The sequence below is a fragment of the Hemicordylus capensis genome, chromosome 3, assembly GCF_027244095.1.
Source record: "Hemicordylus capensis ecotype Gifberg chromosome 3, rHemCap1.1.pri, whole genome shotgun sequence".
Taxonomy (NCBI): Eukaryota; Metazoa; Chordata; class Lepidosauria; order Squamata; family Cordylidae; genus Hemicordylus; species Hemicordylus capensis.
Genome location: NC_069659.1, coordinates 214,942,991 through 214,964,305, shown reverse-complemented (window position 1 = coordinate 214,964,305; position 21,315 = coordinate 214,942,991). Strand labels below are relative to the sequence as shown.

General features: G+C 45.3%; 2 protein-coding genes across 14 annotated transcripts in view; one reads left to right on the top strand and one right to left on the bottom strand.

Annotated features, from left to right (window-relative positions):
- Positions 1–21,315, top strand: part of LOC128350875 (rap1 GTPase-GDP dissociation stimulator 1-like) — a 158,275-nt gene that overhangs the window by 66,931 nt on the left and 70,029 nt on the right. Inside the window, exon 1 of one of the 13 annotated variants that reach the window (XM_053309702.1) lies at positions 5,296–5,426. The exons of 11 other annotated variants lie outside the window; for them this stretch is intronic. Coding sequence is in view for 1 of the 2 variants with exons in the window: in XM_053309701.1 (XP_053165676.1) it covers positions 5,381–5,426 (46 nt within the window). In the remaining variant the exon portion in view is untranslated. Of the gene's footprint in view, positions 1–5,295; positions 5,427–21,315 lie in introns of those variants that run through there. One more of the 13 variants, XM_053309701.1, reaches the window with a different exon arrangement.
- Positions 1–21,315, bottom strand: part of SH2D4B (SH2 domain containing 4B) — a 312,315-nt gene that overhangs the window by 236,386 nt on the left and 54,614 nt on the right. The gene's annotated exons all lie outside the window — the stretch shown is intronic.

The following is a 21,315-nucleotide window of genomic DNA, read 5'->3' as shown; positions in this document are numbered from 1 at the left end:
CTGAGAGTGACCTACTCCATACCACCCATGCCTACAATAGTATGCTACCAACACAGATGATCCATACTTAGGCAGATCCTGTTTATGCAGAGACGTCATTAAAGTGGCAGTGAAGAAAAGTCATGCTGGCAGATATAGAAAAAGCATTAAATAATCACTAACAAGAGTTTAAAAAAAAAACCCTCTCATGACAGGGGTGGTATATACATGTGCATTATGTGACCTGTTAACACTTGATAACTATCAAGTAAATGTCTGAAATGTCACCACTGTGTTATATTTGTCATCACATGACGTCAACTCAAAGACAAGTTATTTATGTGATGGCTCATTCACACATCCAGTAGGGATGGGCGAACTGGTTCAGGGGTTCAGTTTGGGGGTTCAGTTTGGGGGTTAGTTTGGGGATTCAGTTTGGGGGTTCGATGGTTCTAGGTCGAAACCCGCCCCCACCCGTCTGTTCTGTCCAAACTGAGACAGGACTCCCCGACCAGTTCGTGAATTTTTTAATGTTGTTATTAACCTTTCTCCCTTCCATGGGAGTTCGTTGGGGCAGCAGGGGGATCAGTGGCCATTTAAAAAAAAAAAATTAAAAACCAACAAAAATGCCCATGCCAGGCCTCACAGAGGCCATTTGCACATGCACGGCAGCGTCCAAAATGGTTGCAGTGCAAATATATGGAACCGGCCAGAACGGGCCAGAGGGAGGCATTTTGAAGGCTGGCAAGGGGAGGGGGAACCTCCGCAGACCCCCCTCTCCCACCCCAACGAACTCCCCCGGAGGGGAGAAAGGTGTCCCAAACCGAACTTGGGAGGTTCTAGGGGGTGCAACACCGAACTGGGCCTGTCAGGTTTGAGTCCAGTTCAGACTCGAACCAAACCAGGCCAGCCAGTTACATGCACACCCCTAACATCCACGTCATCATTTCATGCCATGGTCAATGAGAGACAGACACGTATAATGGCAATTCTGGAATACGATGAAGTTCAATGTGCTGATAGGCAATAATAAACAACCATCCTACTAATTTAACCACAGACATTTTATCTAGCTGAAACAAGACTGAGAGGGGATTCAGTCAATCAGAGACTAAACATTCTAATGAATTCCCTTTAATTTGTATACATGACAGTTTTTGTTTTCTGGTGGTTTAATATAATACATCCTGCTTGTTTTCCCCCATCATATGCAAACAACAGATGCATTCATTAACAAAATGTAAATAAATTGCATTTGACTGTAGTGTACACCTAGTCCTTACATGACCTTCTGCATTCCTTCAGCTCAGGTTGTTTGTTCTGGACAGTTAATTCCATTCTCCTAATTGAGAGTACACATTTTGCTTCATGCTCTGTTTTTTGTTTTTGTTTTTAAAAGAATAGAAGGAGGAACAATTATGAACAGGCCTAGACCCAGACAACATTCGGGCCTCTGCATGGCTGCCATCAATGGCAATGTCTCCACATCTCAGTAATCTTTAGTAAGGCAAAAGGCAAATCATTTGTGCTTCTGTAGGCAAAGGGGAAGTCCAATGCAATGGACAGATTTGGACAATACTTTGTCAGCCCAGCCACAACATGCACTCTGTGAGTGTACACATTCTTCCCTTCTCCTGGGCACTTTCCGGATTAGACCCTGCAATGGGGTCACGGCGTATCTCTGAAGTGTGCTTCCACACTTCTTGTGTTGTGACACTGCAGTACCTACACTGACAGCAGGGTGCCATTCACGCTTCCGATGACTTGTTTTGGATTTAATTGCTGCGATTTATTGATAAAGCATTGTATGTCTGGTGTAAAAAGGTTGCTGTTTTGGGGGGTTATTAGTTTTCGCAAGACTGCTCCCCCTGCTGAGCATTTTGCTATTTACGTTTTGAATGTGATTCCCCTGAACGGAAGCATTTTGCTGCTGTTGAGCGGAGAGTGCCCTGGCAGGCAGGGAGCCTTTCCCTCATTGTGGTGGGGGTGGGAGGGGGGCTAAACATGCTAGAAATATTAATTTAAGTTAGTATTTCTAGTGCGCATAGAGGAAGAGAAAGCAGAGGAGACACATTCCGGCTGCAAATGAGCACACTGATAATGCAAGTTTTATTTTTCGGTTACAAACCCAACTGAAACAAGAACATGACAGCACCCTTTGTGAAGTACATTCTTGGGTCATAGCAGGCATACAAGAATCAGGAGACCAAGAACTCAAGAAAGAGCTGAAACAGAGAAGGTATACTGTATGTAGTTTTGGCTGAGAAAGATCAGAAGCCATTTTAGAAGAAACTATACTGAAGAATCGTCCCTCCCCTCCCCTCCACCCCAGGAAGGCAGACATTCCTTTATTTAACTCCATCTCCTCACATGTTAAACCCTTAACCCTTTACATGCTACACACTATTATGCCACGGTATACAACTGGATCACACATGAGCCCTGTTTCAGCTTTCAGAATCAACATACTAACAGGGCTGAATGTGGCTCAGAAGTTCCTCCCCCAGCCCATTACTCTCTCTCCACCGTGCTCTTCACGCTTAGAGACATGTTTGTCTGAAGAGACTAATGCTGTAAGCATGATTGCCTCCATTTTCATTAACAGAGTGTGTGAGTGTGTTTGGCATTCTTTTTGAATGCCTGAATAGGACTATGATATTTATCACTTGATTACTTAACACTTGAATTAGCACCGCATGTATGAAAACACTGGGGGGGGGGAATTAAAAAGCATTTCATATTAAGTGTGAAAGCATTAGAAAGCATGTGTTTGATGTGCAGCAAAACAATACATATTTCTCGTGGTATTTAATCGGTATGTGTGAATGAACCATCATAAGGTATCCCTTGATGTTATCACATGTGGAACCAGACTACAGGATGATAGATTTGCTTGCAATGCTGAACAGCGGGGCTTCACTGTTGCATAGCTAGGATCAACAGACTAGCTTGATGATTATATGAGACTGGATAGCTAACTGGGAGCTTTCCCAGATGGGTGGCGTTACTGTGACAGGAAGTGCCTACAGTTAAGCCATTTTGAGCAGTGCACCAAAGTGCTACTTTTTAAGGACTATAATGTGCAGTAACTCCAAATAGTCTGGAGCAACTCTACATAATGCCATTGGCTGCATGAATGGCACTTTCTGTCACCATCCTGACATCACTGTAAATGGTTATCTCATATGAACTGCCCAGCCCCAGCCTAAGTGTAGCAAAGCTGCGTTCAATTGCCATTTCGAAAAGCTCCAGGCAGAGAGGTTTGCCAGCCAACCAGCCCTTTAGAACCTGAAGTGCGGACATCATGGAAATGTCGTCTCAGCAGAAGGATAACTCTCTGAGCCAAGGAACTGTTACAGAACCAGCCAAAAGGTCACAGTAGGGGTGTGCAAACCGGCTTGATGTCGAGCCAGTTCGACATTGAGCCGGTTCAGTTTAATGGCTCATGGTTGAACTGAACCACCTCGTTTGGTCCGACCCCGGAGCAAACACCCCCAAATGTTCGGGGGATTCGTGGACTTTTTTTTGTAAAATGAAAAAAGAGGCAGAGGTGCAGTGCGCAGCCTCCAAAATGGCCACTGGGCTGCTGGGAGAAGGTCAAAAACTGGCTGAAGAGCCAGCCGAGCCAGCCAGAGGGAGGCATATCAAAGGATGGCGGGGGAGGGGGAACCTCCGCGGACACACGCACACCCCGCTGCCTCCAGCAACTCCCCGGAGGGGAGTACAGGTAAAATATATATATTATTTTTTACGAAAAAAGGCCTGCGAACCCCCACCCCTGGGACTGGACCAAGCCGGGGGGGGGGGTTCAAGGGGGTGCCGGACTGAACTGGCCTCGTCAGGTTCGAGTCTAATCCAGACTCGAACCAAACCAGGCCAGCTGGTTCCATGCACATCCCTAGGTCACAGGTCAAGAGAGGAAGCTTTATTAAACAATAAGTGCCACTAGAGGTCTAACACTGGAGCCCTGTTCAGACACTGAGGTTGTAGGCAGGCTAGCACCTCCCCCCCCCGACTATCTCCTGTCCATCTGGTCACGTCGCTCACGCACCCACATGAGCAGCTTTCCTGGGAGCCATGCAGCCATCTAGAGGCTGGGCTGCATTTTCCCAGCTTCCAGATATCCCTAAATGCACTGTGCGAGCAGCACAGTGCATTGAGAGATTCTCCCTCAGCCAAGTGCTGTAGCAAGCAGCCCGAGCAGATACACAGCCGGGTACCTGGAGGGAAGGGAGCACTTGTACCCTTCTACCCAGGGAAAACTGGGGTAAATATGCCTAATCCTTACCCTGGGGTACCCAGCCCTGGGCCACACAAGCACCCACAAAAACCCTGGGCCACACAAGCAGCCCTACCCCAGTGGGGCTGCACAGGCCTGGGTAGGGCTGCTTGTGTGAACAGCCTCGTTATGTCATATGTACATACAGGTGTTTGTACACATTCACATATTCTTACGTGAATAATTGTACATGCATTCATTTAAAAAGTGAACCTGCGTACAAGGCCCCACAAATGCAGAATTCAGATAGGAAGTGTACGACTGCATGGCCCTCCTTCAGATGTTACGAGCGCTGCGGGCCTCACACTTACAAGGGCGAAAGTGGGGATGAAGTCCTGCTGCCTCGCTGTCAAATTTGTACAAATTTGATAAATAAAAATAAATAAATAACCATCCTCTTACGCCCAACAAAAATGCTTATGGCATTATTTGTCTGGAGGGAAAGGCAGCGCAAGCGTGTTCAATTTCATGAGCTGCAACCTTAAGCACAGAATAGCTATTGAACACACTTATGGTGCCTCCCCCTTCAGACAAGCAGAGCTGTACATGTGTTTGTCGGATTCAAGGGGGTGACTGACAGCAAGGCAGCAGGACTACCTCCCCACTTCTGCCCTCATAAGCATGAGGGTCTGCACCGCTCCTAATGTCTAAAGAGAGCTTATGTGTGCTGAACAGAATATGTGAAAAACTGTATACACATACAGATCTGCATATGTGTACTGCCAGACTCCCAGGGGATTAGGTGGGCTACTAGCCCTTCTTGAACTCCAGAATGACTGGGTAAGCACACACAAAAAAGAAAAGGTCAGCCTCAGGAACAGCCAGGGGAGGAGGTTAGTTTGTCACCCGAGTCCTCCTCCTGGCTTGCTGCATTCAGCCAGTTCCCTCTCCTGGAGAACTCCTGGCTCCCATACTCAGAAGCAGCTCCTCATCATCAGCTGCCTTGTCTTTAAATGCCCCCCAGTACAGAGCTGACAGGGCTTAAAGCCTACTTCCAGCCCCACCCCCTTCCTGACCTTGCTTCCTGTTTCCTGCCACACCCAACCTAGCTGTCTCCCTGGAGCTGTTTCCTGCAGCTCTCCCTGCCTTGTTGCCCTTTGGAACGAAAGCCCCACAGGAGGGATGCCACACCCTTCTCCAGACTCCACAGGGCCACACAAGCAACCAGGTAACATGGCACCCCAACATGTACATTGTACACAGATCGTATGTGCACTGAACATAACATTTGAACAGGGTTTGAGAGATGAAACAAGCAAACAGAAGGCCCATGTGAGGTCTCCTGTTGGGCTGTACCATTTCACATTGCAAGTCAGAATAGGGTTGATTTTAAATTGTTTAAATGTCCCCCCCCCACACACACACACACACAAATACCTAGCATGTGAGGGCTCTGTCAGCCTTGCAGTGTCATCTATACATAATGACTGCTTTATTGCCACTGTGATGCCATCTTAATGTGAAAAATGTGGGGGGGACGCACTATCCACCACACTATCTGAAGAGGAAAAATGCATTGAAGAGAAATTTAGGTAGTTCTTTCCTCCCTCCAAAAATGTAATTAATAGATTATATAGAGGACACCAAATCACTGGAAAGAATCTTTGGAGAGACATAGTAATAAATTGAATCTGACATCTAGAGTGCCAAATGCGACTCTGAAGGACCTGATAGAGATAAATGGGAACCAATAGAAACTGACATTTGTACTCACACTTTCCCCTTGAGCTATAAGTGGGCTAATTGCCAAAAAGCAGAATGTATCTTTTTTTCCTGATAATGCTTGCTGCTACACACAGAGGCATCTGGGAATAACATTCATCCAAGCTCTCTGCAGTGCTCTGCTTCAGAACAGCTTTTAGCTTAACCTTTTTAGTCCTCATCCACAACCAAAACAAAGCTTAAGTACATATAGCTGAATTAGCTCATGTGTGTCCCTTGTGTACCCTTGCCTTTCCCTTTTCCATGTGTCTTTGAGTTGGGTCACCCTGTTGTGTCAAAATCCAGACTGCAGTCTCCATAGGGAAGGGATGTGTCATTTTTGCATGCTGTAGTGTAAAAAGCCATGTACACTGAAGATGCTGAAGACATGCATGTATATGTAAATGTGCACATGTCTGGATAAATAAATGGTGATTGAAACAAAATAAAATTACAGTAGCACAGGGAGCATGAACACAAGTTATTACACATACCTTAGCACTTAAAATTGCTATGTGATTTTAAAGGAAAAGGGGTGGGTAAGTATGAGTGATGATGCAGGGGAAGTAGCTGTGAGCATGAGCTGTTAACCAGAGAGTTCCTTCTTCCAAATCCCACAACAGCCACAAATGCACTAAGTCAGTGGTTCCCAACCTGGGATCATCCAGATGTTGCTGAACTACAATTTCCAGCATTCCCAGCCACAATAAATTGTAGCTGGGGATGCTGTGGTTTGCAGTTCAGCAACATCTGGAGGACCCCAGGTTAGGAACCATTGCACATAAGGTGCTAAGCAAACTACCATTTGCTTGATCTCAGTTTTCCCCCACCATCTGCAATATGGGGATAAGTTGCAAGTCCACCTTTCAGCGCTGTAACAAAGATGACTGAAATTATATGCAAAATATTTTGAATACTCTAAAAGTGCAATAAAATGCATATACTTTCTTGCTTTTATCATTCTCCATAAGGAAGTTGGACAGACCCCAGCCAGGCTGTCAATTACTTAAGTGTGCCGTTGAGTCGGTTTCAACTCCTGGCGACCACAGAGCCCTGTGGTTGGTTGTCTTTGATACAATACAGGAGGGGTTTACCATTGTCTCCTCCCGTGCAGAGTGAGATGATGACTTTCAGCATCTTCCTATATCGCTGCTGCCCAATATAGATATTTCCCATAGTTTGGGAAACATACCAGTGGGGATTCAAACCGGCAACCTCTGGCTTGATAATCAAGTCATTTCCTTGCTGCGCCATTAGGTGGCTAACGTCAGTTACTTAGCTGCCCTTTAAGATACAGGTGTGTCTTAAGATATGTCTACATTAGCAGATGATATGAATCATCAGTTGACATCCATTTGATTGACAACTTCACCCAAACTTTGCTGGGGATGTGGCCTGTACAAATAGAAATTGGTGTATGCATGTTGTAACGCAGCATTACCATGCTGTGAACCGTACTCAGTATACAGTCAGATTTGTTGGAAGTGAAGGACTATGCGCTGTCTCTTGTCTCAGTGACAGTGGAGGACAGACTAGTGAGTCAGAGGGCTAGAGGGTCAAGACATTGGTCATCTCTTCTCTACTGCTCTGACACTATCCCTTTGATATGTAAATTGCTAATCTTAGGGACTTCCTTCCTTCCAGCCACTTCCTTCCTCTCTCCCTTCTCTTTCCTTTCTTCTACCTTACAACATGCAAACTCCTCTCCCTGCACCATGTGCGCAGAGATGCAGAATCCATCTGCATCCGGCTAGATAGATAGATTAGAGATCCTAACTCCTCACTTTCCTATCTAGAATGGAGTTCTCTAATAAATACCATTTATATTGATTTGAAACTATGAACTGGCTCCAAGTTACTTTACTCTCAGCATACATGCATGCCTAACTAAATTCTGCTATGTTGTGCCTCTGTGCACTGTGCTATAATGAAAAAGGGTTTCTCTTACCAGAGAGAATTCCCAACAAAATTTACCTCCTGAAATTTATGAAGTTACAAAAAATGTGTGTCAATAGATGTTTTCCAGATCCAGCACTGCAGCTACCATTTTGACAATCATTTTTGCTAACTCCCTAAAACATAAGGAGCACAATCTAGCAGAACTTGCTAATGACTGTGTCCCATTAAATGCAATAATGGGACTTCATTGGATGAAGTCACAATTAACTTAAGCCCCATCTACATAAGGCAAGTCTACATATACTGCTCATCATATAATAAAAGCATTACATAGACTAATTCTTTATGTATGGGGATCTATTTTCATCGGGTGAATTCAAACTTGTCACACACAAATACCGAGGATTTGTGTAGACTGGGTCTTGGCCATGACTAAACCGAGGATTTGTGTAGACTGGGTCTTGGCCATGACTAATTTTTGTGGGACTGTACCCCTTTAAAGTTTGTATTCATTCTCCCCCATCAATCATACTTTGCACAACTGCAGAACTTCAACCCTAGCAATCTGAGAAACAACTCAGGGGAAATCACTCCCACCACTCCAAGGCAATAAGAACATAGGAAGAGGATCGAAAGCAAAAACAAGGCCCTGCATCTCTGTAGACAGTCCAGTTACTAAAACATCCAACTATGTAGTGAAACAAGATGTGATTCCAGTACAGCAGCACTTAGAGGAGCAGCCCGACAGTTACAAATGTGCTGCAATACCAAACAGAATGAAATTCACTGAACTTAACACAGTGCATCCGGCAGAAGCAAATGCACTTGCAGTGTAAGTCATGGTCCTTAGCAGACCTCTCTTGGGACTCCAGAGCAATGGCGATGCCGTACAGGAGTGGCTGGAAATAGTGCAAGGACCCTGTTATACTGCTATGAATGCTTCTGGGAAACAATGAAACGCAGCCAGATGCCAGAATGAATCACAGCGACAAGCCTGCCCCAGAAAAGGCCTCTCTGTAGAGCTTCTTTAATGGGAGAGGGAAAGAAAAAATGAAATACAGTAGGAAAAAGGGACTGTACTTAAAATAGGAGTTCGTCTTTCACACTGAGGCTAACGATGCTCTTACCTTTAATAAAGATGCTCTGAGCTTCTTCAGTGACATTCTCAACATATCAGTAAGTCAAGCTAGGGAAAATGTTGTGACAACTCTTAAGAAAATGCCAGCATGTGGGCCTTGTAAAGGAATGAGTCACCCAAGATGAGAAATCAGTGCAGGCCCAGGATTTCGCAGCTCCCAGCACCTTGAACCATTATGGACTATCCTTCTGGCAAGAGCTAAATTCAACACTGCTCAAACCCTCTTCTTGTTGCACAGATTATTTTAGTCACTTCTTTGCCCTTGAAAATCATTGTTGGCTTTCTGGAAGGGCAATTCTCCTTCAAAAGGAAAGATTCTCACTTCCTCAGCTGACTTTATTATTCATGCCAACAATCATCAGCCAATCACTTAAGGTTCCCAACTGTCTTGTTATGCCTCTGGATAAGCACTTCTAAGTATTCCAAGACTGCTCATAAAGACTGCATGGAAAGAAGGGGTGGGTGGGAGGTTTTCTGCTGTAAAATACATTCAGTTAACTAGTAGAGCACAATATTTAAGAGACCTCACTTTACAATGAATTGTGTGTCTCTCCTCCCTCTTCCACCAAATGAGTGATCAAGTGTGGGTTTCACCTTGAAACAGAAAATTATTTTGTTAGCAAACATATCTCATTTCATTATGATACGTCAAGGGAGGTATCATGTTATTGTATGTTTTCCATCTTTCTTGCTGCCCTTGAAAATAGACGTATTGAGCTTGAATCTTAAATACAGAATGACATTCTGAACATGAATACCAAACTTCATTCCCTTGAGCTACAAACAAAACACATATCATCAACACAAACGAGAGAATGCCAAACAGGTGAATTAAACCAAATACCTAATTTTGCTCAACCAATAAGGTTGTTATGCATCCATTGCACCCCCAGGCCCCCAATGAAGACAGGACACGCTCAGTTGGAGTAAATAAGGGCCACTTTTATTATTGTACAGAGGTAACAACACTTGCAACGGGGTCCCAATTAACCAGAGTGTGGGTACTCATCTTGCATGGTGGCCCTTCCTAGTGAAGGGCACCCCACACCAGGGTGAAGGGCAGTGTCCTGATTTGGTCAGGCTCCAAGTCCAGACCTCCTCTCACCACGGGGCTCCACCCCGCCGAGGGGGGGTGGACCTACACCCCCCCAACCCAAGCCGTCAACGCTCTAAGCCGGTGAGTCGCGCCCACCCCCCGAGTGGGGGCCAGTCCCAACCTTACAGGCCGTCAAAACCCTGACAGGCTGTTTCTTGAACCCCCCTGACCCAACTGGTCCTCCAGCCAAACACCGATCCCCGAATCTACCTACCCAATACCTGCACTCTCCTGCCACAGAAGTGGGGCAAACCTCTGTTTAGCCCCGCTTTCCCCACCCTGCTAGTACCTCTAGGAGACCGTGTTGCAAGTCCCAGAGGAATACCTCATTCACCTGGTTGGAGAGATGCACTCTTTCCCCTTTATACAGGGTCGCATCCTGCACTCGTATGTCAGGGTGCTGTACTACTCTCCCCCCTAAGGTGGTGATCACTATCCCAACCGCCCTATTTACTTTCCCTATTGAAGCACGGGGGGGGGGGGCTGGCTCCTCCAGCATGTCCATGGTTGGACCAGACCAACAGCATCTGCCTGTGGCCAACTCTTAGACCAGACGCCCCGCAGGGTGTGAACGGACTAAAAAGGAGTGGCCCACCATTAGAGTGAAATCCCCCCTACTGCAGGAGGGAAGAGCATACCACTCCCAAGGGCTGCACAGCACACTGCAGCGCCAAGGGCAGCTCCGAGCAAAGGCCGCTCAGAACAAAGGCCACCTGGGCCAGTGATGACAAGTCCACACAGGGGCTTCCCACTTCGAATGGAAGCGCACCACTTCCAAGGGCTGCTCACTGCTGCACAGGCTGCTCGTGACAAGGCAGCTGCACACGGAGGGGAGGGAGAAGAGTATACTGCTCCCGGGTGCTGCACGGCACGCTGCAGCACCTTGAGCCCTGTGCTCAACGCCCCACGGCATTCCAAGCCACATCCGTGTCCCAGGCCACTGTGCGTTCTTTACCATACCACTGAGACTCGCATCCCAGGACCATCCGTGCTCCACACCCCCATGGCATTCCAAGCCACATCACTGAGACCTGCGTCCCAGGCCATTGTGCGTTCTTTGCCATACTGCTGAGACTCGCGTCCCAGGACCATCAGTGCTCAACGCCCCGCGGTGTTCCAAGCCACATCGCTGAGACCCGTGTCTCTGGCCACTGTGCATTCTTTTACTGTACTGCTGAGACCCATGCCCCAGGGCCATCTGTGACCTGGTCCAGTCACCATGCAGGTGACCGTGGCAAACCCCAAGGGTTTAGAACTAAGCAGCATTGGGCAGGGGGTATGCCCCTGTAGGGTCACACCACCCTTTAGGTTCGCTGCCTGGCAAGAGAGGGTCGAGCCCGTAGAGTGGGGATCTGAACAATATTAAACCTGTGCAACTGCATGATATTGAATTATTGCTATCCTCAATCCTTATTTATGTATTTATTATTGTTTTAACATGTTAGTCACCCAGCAAGAATTGTGGCTGTTACTCCTCATTACTTATTTATTTATTATTGTTAACCTGTTATATCCTGCCCTTCCTCCCGGGAGCCCAAAGGGTGCACTACACAACTTTGTTCCCCCTAACCTGCCCTTCCTCCCGGGAGTCCAAAGGGTGCACTACACAACTTGGTTCCCCCTCCCAACAACCCCCTGGGGCGGGTTAGGCTGCGAGAGGAGTGACTGGACAGGAGACACCAAGCAAGAATCATGGCTGAATAGGGATTCAAACTCAGGTCTCGCCCATCAAGTCCCCCACCCACCTACAACCAGGGCAGACCCTGCCCAGACAAGGGGCAAGCCACCCAACAGCCCCGTGGAGCCGGTTAGAAAAAGGACTGGCCAACAGTCACCCAGTAAGAACCATGGCTGAGTGGGGATTTGAACTCGGGTCTCGGTCTGTGTACATTTAACTGATGCCCGGACTAAATTGCAAGAACAGCGTTGCAGCCCTGCAGCCCTGGGCCAGCCACACACCAACCCTGCGGAGCAGGTTGTGCCCAGAGAAGAAACCGGCCCCCGTCTCCCAATAAGAACCATGGCTGAATGGGAATTTGAACTCAGGTCTCACTCTCGGCACATCCCACTTCTGTTAAGATTAAATTTGCAAGAAAGCCACTGCAGCTCAGCATCCCTCAGATAGGCAATCTAATGTGATTATTATCGCTATTATTATTATTCTTGCATTTTTCCCACCCTTCCTGCAAGGAGCCCAGAGCGGTGCACCACACACTCAAGTTTCTCTTTCACAATGACCCTGCAAAGCAGGCCAGGCTGAGAGAGCAGCGTCTCCCCGGTCCTACTCCGCCACTCCAACCACTGCACCACGCTGGCTCGTAATACTATGGATGCGTTTTAGCAGCAATTTATCAAAGGATCGTTATAAGGGTCTGGCTGCTAACTCTTGCATAACCTGCATAACATCTGCTGATGTGGCATGTTCCTGACCCTGAGAACAGAGAGTATGCTAATCCATAAACAGTAATCTGAACAGCATTCATCCTGCTTATATATATAAAGTGGTTGGAAGTAGCTTGATGACAAAAATTTGGGGCCAGGCTACACATAGGACATACCCAAACAATATTCCAGGGGCAGAGCATCTGCCCTGCCCGAAGAAGGCCCCAGGTTCAGTCCCCGGCCTCAACAGCCAGGGCTGGGGAAGACTCCCGCCCGAAAGCTGCTGCCAGTCAGTGCAGACAACACTGAACCAGACGTGTTTACAGGCATTCAGATGGAATGACTAATCAAACTATTTATAAGCAGACTAGTTTTCTCAGTGATTTCCAGGCACACCTAAAGTGTAAGCAGTATTGGATTTCAATGGCTTTTCAACCATTATCATTTGCTCCAAGATCAGAAGTGACTTATGTGGGTCAAATGAATGTCTGGACTTCGACCTATAGGTGATCTCTTATGAGCTGGCAGTGCAATCACAATGCCTTTACATAAATGGGAAGACAATCAGGTTCAGTCCCCGGCATCAACAGCCAGGGCTGGGAAAGTCTCCTGTCTGAAAGCCGCTGCCATTCAGCTCAGACAACACTGAACCAGACGGACCAATGGTCCGACTCAGGACAAGACAGCTTCCCATGTTCCCGTGAAAAGCAGCACTGGAACTGCAATTAGAAGCAGAAGAGAGAGAAAGAGTTGTGTAAACCTTTAGATCTGTGCCACTTCTGTGCGATTTCCACCATGAAAATAACATCCTCCCAAACTTGATTTCTACCATGCGGGGGGAAGGTCCCCCTTATCTTTACACCTGCAGGAGAAAAGCAGTTTAGGGGAGGGGCTATTTAGAGATGACAGACTGTGGGAGGGGAAAGGATGACATGTCTGTCACTTTTTGTTTGGCTTTCAAGTATTCTTAGTGCAAACAGCTTGAAACTGGCTTAAGCAGTGACCCACAATCTGCACGTCCTGACCCAAGTATCTTTCAGGGGTGGGGGAATAATATTTAAGGGAGAACCATCATCTGAGATGGTTGATCTTGATGTTACTATGTTTTTCATTTGTGCAGACACTAGGGGGGTCAGGGTCACTGTCATGATAGCACCTTGGCAACACTGGAAGATTAGAAGAGATGAAAAATTTCTCTTAAAGCTGCCTCCCAGAAGGCACGGAATCTCCCAACTCTGCAATACAATCCAGGCACTTTGCCCGCATGTCAGGTTTATCTGCATGAATTCAAAGATGTAATTTATGTAACTAGGAGGAGTTAGAACTGGAGGATATTACCAGGCATTTGTAATAATAATTTCATAAGTTTAATAATAAATATGGAGTTTTCAGATTTGGAAAAAAATTCCAACTACCCTGGTGGGGAATTGAACCCCCAACCTTTGACTTCCCAAGCAGATGCCTACCACACTTTGCCAGTAGGTTTGTTGAATGAAGGGTGCAACCAGGAATGGCACCTACAGTTTAATTTGGTTAATCTATTCCTTTGGGACATCACAAGCAGGGCATGAAGATGAGGCCATCTGCTGTTGCCTTCATCTTTTCACAATAAGCAATATGTCTCCTCCGAATATGCAGGTTCCATTTAGTGGTCATGCCCCATTGCTATTGATAGATTTGTCTCCATTAGTTTGTTCAGTCCTTTCAAAAAACCATCTAATTTAGAGGACTTTGTCGCATCTTGTGGTAATGTATTTCACAAGCAAATTAGGCATTACTAGCTGACCCCGCACAGAGCATCTGTGCATCAATACACTCCCCCCCAACCTCCTGCCCATCTCTCCTGCCCTCCCCCCCACCGCTGCGGCTCCTGCCATCCCACCGCTGCGCCTCCTCTTCAGCCCGCCAGTGGCCTCCCTCCCTGCTATTTTCGGGCCACCGCCTCAGCTCCTGAGCTCGCTCCCTCCCTTCCCACCATTTTTGAGCCATAGCAACAGCTCCTCCTCAGCCTCCCGGCTTTGGGGCCAGCGGTTCCCCCTTCCCCTGCACCTTCTCGGCCACCTGACCACCACCTCTTGGCCAGCCACCCACCGTGGGCGGGCTGCCTCCATTGCCGCTGCCGCCTCCATTACCCCACAGCCGGGCCCAGTCGTCATCCTCCAATGTCCTCCCGCTTAATGCTGGAACTCTCGCAGCGTGTCGCGAGAGTTCCGCCACTAAAGCCTGGGCACGCATGCTAACTAAGAGAAATAAGTACAGTGGTCCCTCTACTTACGAAATTAATCCGTTCCGAATGCACATTTGTAAGCCGAAAAGTTCGTAAGTCGAAAAGCGGTTTCCCATAGGAATGCATTGGGAACGGATTAATGCGTTCCGGAGCCTAGAAAAAAGACCCAGACCCCCAGTAAGGCTTGCAAACTGCACAGGAACATTTCTTTTCAAGAATAAACAGGCAGTAAACAGGCAGGCAAGTCAAGGAAACCGCATGTAAAATTCGTAAGTCGAGGAAACCCCATCTAAAAATTTGTAAGTCGAAAAAACCGCATCTAAAACCGGATCTAAAACTGCCGTTTGTAACTCGAAAAATACTTATGTCGAGTAGTTCGTAAGTCGAGGGACCACTGTATATAGATGTGGAGAAGTGATTCCTTTTGTTTGTCCTAAAGTTCCTGCCAATCAATTTCAAAATATGGAAATATGGAAATATGGTCTTGAAACCTAGAGTTATGAGAGAGGAAGAGAGAGAGATGTCTCTGTTCAACCACTGCATATTGTAATTTTGCAAATATCAAATCATGTCTCTTCAAAGTAGTAATATATTTTCCTAAACAAAAACAGGGTCTTTTGGGGAGATCCAATTGGCAGTGAGGCAGACTAGAGCTTTTTCAGTGGTGGTGCCTAGACTGTGGAACCCCTAGATGCTCCCTCATTGAATATGTTTCACTGTCTGACCAATGCTTTCTTGTTCAGGCAGGCATTTGCTTGTTGGGTTTGATCTGTTATTTTAGCTGCTGTGGTACTCTGTTTCATTTGAGGCTTGTAAATTTTATTTTATTTTTTGTAGTTGTACTGAATTTGTGTTGTTTTTGTTCTTATTGTATGCTGCTTTGAACATCATGTGGAAAAGAAGCATTAAAAACAATATATATAGCCAGGGACATAGCTAAGGGAGAGTAGGCTTGTGTCCGTCCTTCTCCCCGGTGGCCCTCATGCATGCCAACCATACCCCCTGTATGTGATGTCACATGAAGGAGGCATGGCGAGAACCGGAAGGGCCCATGCCACCCTTCACACTTCATTTCCCAGATGGCTTCATTGTCTGCTGGGTATTTTCTTCATTCTCTCCCTCGCTTCAAGTGAGGTAGAAAACAAAGAAAAACCCAGTCATCTTCATTGTAGGCTGGGAAATGAAGTCCAGAGGGCCACGCTGGCCCTTCTAGGTACTGGCCACCCCCCTGCCTTTGACGTCACATGCAGGAGGCATGCCTGCACCTGCAAGGACCAGTGTTGCCCTCCAGGCCTCATTTTCCCGCCGACAACAAAGCCAGATGGATGTTTTCTTCGTTCTCTTTATATTTATTTATTTATTTATTTATTTATTATCTCTCTTGGATAGAACAAAGAAAATACTCAATAGACAATGAAGCCATCTGGGAAATGAGGCTGGCCAAAGCTTGTGGGGCGGACCAAGGGGCAAGCTGGGTGGCTCTCAGTAGGGATGTGCAAACAGGTTCAAATTTGAAATGAAACAGTTTGAATTCAAACTGGATCAATTCAAAGGATCAAACTTGAATCAAACAGGGTATTGAATTGGCAAAGCCAGTCTCAGTTCAAACCAAAGAGAGCCTGGTTCTATTCAAACCAGTTTGAACTGGTTCAAAGGTTCAAGCCTCCAAAACTGGGTTGGGGTGGTAGGCACCCATGGGTGACAACTACCACCCAAACCCCAAAGCTATCGGACGCTCCTGCTATATTTAATTTTTTTGAAGATTTTTTAATTTTTTGCATTTTTTCCATAGAATATAATGGGGACTCAAACTGGCCCATTATTCCCTATGAAGAGCACCTAGGATCACCATGATGGGGTAGGTGGTAGGCACCCGGGGGTGCCTACCACCCATCAAACCCCAAAGCAATCGGACACCCCTGCAATTGTTAATGACTTTTTGAAGATTTTTCAATTTTTTGCATTTTCCCCATAGGGAATAATGGGGATTTGAGGATGCCCCAACTGCCCCCCTGGGGGGTGCCTGGGCACCAAAGTGGGTTTGGGTGCAAGGCAGGTATGGCCACAACTCCCCCGGGAGCCTCAAACCAATGGGGTGCATAGGTGTTTAGTTCTTTAAAAAATAATATTTTAGCATGTTACAATGCAATGAAAAGGAATCCCTCCCCCATTCAGAAAAAGAAGAGTGTGTGACCTGACCTCCTTAATTGCTGTAAACTCACTATGAACTCAGAATTCACAGCAATTAAGGTCACATATTGTTCTTTTTCTGAATGGGGGTGGATTCCTATTCATTGCATTGAAACAGGCTAAAAAAAAATTTTAAAATATAAAAAATAAACCATGAACCCCACCGGCTTGGGGCTCCTGGGGGGAGTTGTGGCCATACATGCCTTGCACCCAAACTCACTTTGTGGGCAGTTGGGGGTCCCTCAAACCCCTGGGTGCCTACCACCCACCATGGTTTTGTGCCCCTAGGTGATCTGCATAGGTAATAATGGACTGGTTTGGGTCCCCATTATACCCTATGTAGAACCTTTTAGAACTGGTTCAAGTTGGGTTTGAATTCGAACCAAACCAAGGGGGGACTTGAGCGAAACCGAACCTATCCACTCTGGTTTGAATTGGGTTTGAATTCAAACCAAACAGACCAAACTGGTTTTGTGCACATCCCTATCTCTCAAGAGCTGGGCGGCTTGGGTTCTTTAAACCCATCCATGCAACAGAGGTGTATCTAGGGAAAATAGCGCCTAGGACAAGCACTGAAATTGCGCCCCCTGTCCAAACATCTGACGCCCATCTTTCAGATAACTTTACCATAATATCAGCTCAAAAATACAGGTCAAGCTCGTTAGTCTTTTAATATTTCAAAAACTATTTAGCAGTGGACATAGCCAGACCAAAAAATGCTAGAAAACCACAAATTTCAGTATGCCAGGGCTCATGAAATACCCAAATACTATGTGGAGGAGTACTTGGAAAACTAAACAGAAGTGCCTGTCTAATTCTCTACTATGCATTGTAGCATCACTATTACATAAGTTTTAAAAATAAATGGAGAATTTGACTTTTCCCACATACTCTGAAAATAATTAAAGGATATGCAGAGTAAACTGTGTCACTGCTTGGAATATATTCTAGTATTTCAGAAAGACAGTTAAAATGAGAGAAAGAGAGCAAGAAACTCCCACTGGGCCTTAATATTAAGGATTTCAAAGACAAACTCACCATTAATAGCCATATTAAGACATCACATTTAACTCACTTATCACAAGAAGCAAAGTAAGAGCAAATGAATACAATCCTAGCTCATAAGCATCAGCTCAGTATTCACAAGCCTTGATTCTCTGTACATAGTGCCAATCTGAATATGTGTACAGTGCATAGACCATTTGAGCATGTGCGGTGGTCATTTTAAAAAATAATCTTTTTTTTAAAAAAAATGGCTGCTGAAAACAAAATGGCCACTGCACATGCTCAAATGGCCTCTGTGAGGCCTGGTATGGCCTAGGGCTTCACAGAGGCCATTTGAGCATGTGCGGTGGCCATTTTTTTTTTGGCAGCCATTTAAAAAATAATAATTTTAAAAATGGCACACACCTCTTTGAGTGGTGCCTGGGGCATGTGCCCTGCTTGCCCCACTGTAGATACACCCCTGCCATGCAATTTTAGCTCCGCCCCTGAATAAAGTCTCAATTTCTACCTTTTTCTTATACAGAAAGTGCTGAAACTCCTTGATCATTATAGTGGGTCTTTTCTGCAGCTCTACACTTTTGAGATAGCATGATAAGAACTTTACACAGTTTTCTGTTTTTAAAAAAACACGTGATACCACACTTGGGGTTCACAACATGCATTAGGACTTGATTTGACTATTTTCAAATTAACTGATGCTGAATCCATGGAGAAAGTATGTAGGTAGTGTTGGTGATGATGTAATTTCCAATGCCAGCATGCCCCTTTATTTCTTTCCGATCTTTCTTTCTTGGAACTAATGACATAATAGTGATATCTTGGAGGCTGAAGAACTTCCTCTCCTCTATCACATGTTACATTTTGTTATATCCTCATCCCCATACTGCTTAGCAGCTATTCAGAGGTGACTGTCTAGTGTTCCTGGATCTGTGTGTGCCAGAGATGTAGGTTTCCCCCCAAATACTGAAAGAATGGAGACACTGCATGTCCCACACTCTTGCAGTCCCTCAGAGGTCACATGCTTCATTGGGATGTCAGCCAGTGTATCCTGCCTGTCACCCACATTATATCTGCTGGATTTTATGTTTGAGATGGAGTGAAAACTGATCTGAAATGGAGATTCACAGATATTCTGAATTTCCTGACTCAAATGTTCCCCTCATTTGCCTAAAATTTGACTTGATACTCCTCCCAAAATAAAATGCTATACAATTATTCCTGATGCCCTAAATAGATTGTGATTTTATTTAGCATGCCATTTAACCATTCATACAGTACAAAAGCACTTCACCATATTAATTTCCCACACTATATCGATCTCAAAGGTTTTTCAAGTAGCCAAGTAGATGAACTGAAATATTTAATGGCAGGGAATCAGTAGACACAGCACGTGCTTTAATTGTTATACTGAAACAAAACAAAATTTCCTGGAAAATGTTCCAACAACCCACATCTCTGGTGTCTGCTGCTAAATATCAGCTGAGCTGTGTTTATTGCCCCCCACCACACTTTTTGTAACTGCACAGTAAAGAACCAGCCCAAACATATTTGAACAGGTAGTTTAGGAGGATGAGAAAATCTGAGTGCATTCTGGTTATAAAACAGGCTGCTTTTCTGCTCCTAATTTTAGTTTTTATAACATATAATTAGGCAGGTGATGCCACATCCCTCTCTTTTGGAAACAACTGTAAAAACTTAATCATTACTGTTTTACAGAATAACTAGAAGAACATTTTAGATGTTTGTTTGTTTTTTTAAACTCACTATTATGTCATTAGTTCCAAGAAAGAAAACTTTGCCCCCCCCAGCTGTTTTTGGACTATAACCCCCATAATCCCTTGCCAGAGTGGCCAATAGCCCAGGATTGTGGGGTTGTAGGCCAACATCTACAGGAGGGCCAAGTTGAGCAGCCCTGATGTAGATCCTGTGATATCTCTACCCTGGATGACTAGCAGCTCAGGTGATAAACTTACAAAAAAGCTACAGGCAGCAGTGCTCATCTATTAGAAAAAATCCAGGAAACAACAATAGCACAATACCTTTATTAAGACCAAATGAACACCACAAAGTAGTGATCTGGCTCCAACTCTCACATAATTCTTCCTCAAGATGAATATTTTAAAAGGGGGCGGGGGTAAAGGAATAGGATTAAAAGGTGTTGCTCAAAATGGTTATGGTGGGAACCAAAATTCTGCAGACTAATTAAATTAGTGTGTCCAAGTCTCAGGTAGCACCAAGGCATTCACTATTCCACAAAAAGAATAAAAGTATTTGTTTTGCCCCTTAAGAAGGTGATGGGGCACTTGTATTTTCCTACTGGATGTTGCTACTTCCAGCACCCTTTGGGGGCGGAGGCTGCTGCTTCTTCCTCTTCCTCTTCTGTTTCCAGTTCTATAAGTTATTGACACATGTAATTATCAAGTGATGGACATACATGTGTGAACCAGCCCAGTGACTGGCTGGCCAAACAGCTGATGTTGGCTGTTACTTGCATAGAAGCACCACCCTATATGGTTTTCCTGTCCTGGGCCATCTTGCAAAACTGAGTGCAATCTTCACTCATTTCCTAGCACAATGGTTCATTTCTCAGAAAGCATTATTCAGAATAAGTAAAAGGAGCTAATTGCATGTGGCATGTATCAGCCGTTATTGTAGCATATTGTGGTACTGTCTCTTTATTTATTTATTTAATAAATTTGTATGCTGCCCACTACCAAAGTCTCTAGGCAGTTAACAGCATAAGACAAATCAAAAATAAAACAAACCAAGAATTTAACAGTTAAACCATATAAAGACCAGATTAAAACATCCATAAAAATACCAACTATTCTTTAAGAATAGTTAAACAGAATCAACAGAGAGTGTACTTCCTGTAATTCAGGCAGAACAGTGTGCAGCAGGAGCCATTTTCTCTGCATGTGCTGAACTCTCAATAAAGAACAAAGGTCTACAACAGACTGTCAGTGGCCCATCACTGAGTGAATGTCACCCACAGCATATGACAACTATGTCCATCTCTGATGCCTCAAAAGAATGTAGAAATGAGAAAATCCATCTTGATTACCTGTCTCCAATTGAATATTACTCACAAATTTATCTGGCTCATTTTTTATACTAGTATGCTTCCTTGCACCTGTGACAACTCTAAGAATGTTATTATAGGAGTTTCACTTGAACAGTTTCGCTCAAAAACCCCTCCTGATTTCCTGTCTAAAATTATACTGTTCAGCTGCTTCTAACCTTCCTGCCCGCTGTGTTATTTGAACATAATTTTCAGGGTGTCCTGCCCTGTCCTGCGGACCAGAACACACAAGTTTCAATAGTGGCAAAGCAGAGCTGGGCAGTCAAGGCTTGCAGTACCCTGGAGAGCTCCCAGTGAACCACTTGCTCCAACAAAGGCCAGAGGTGAAATGAGGACT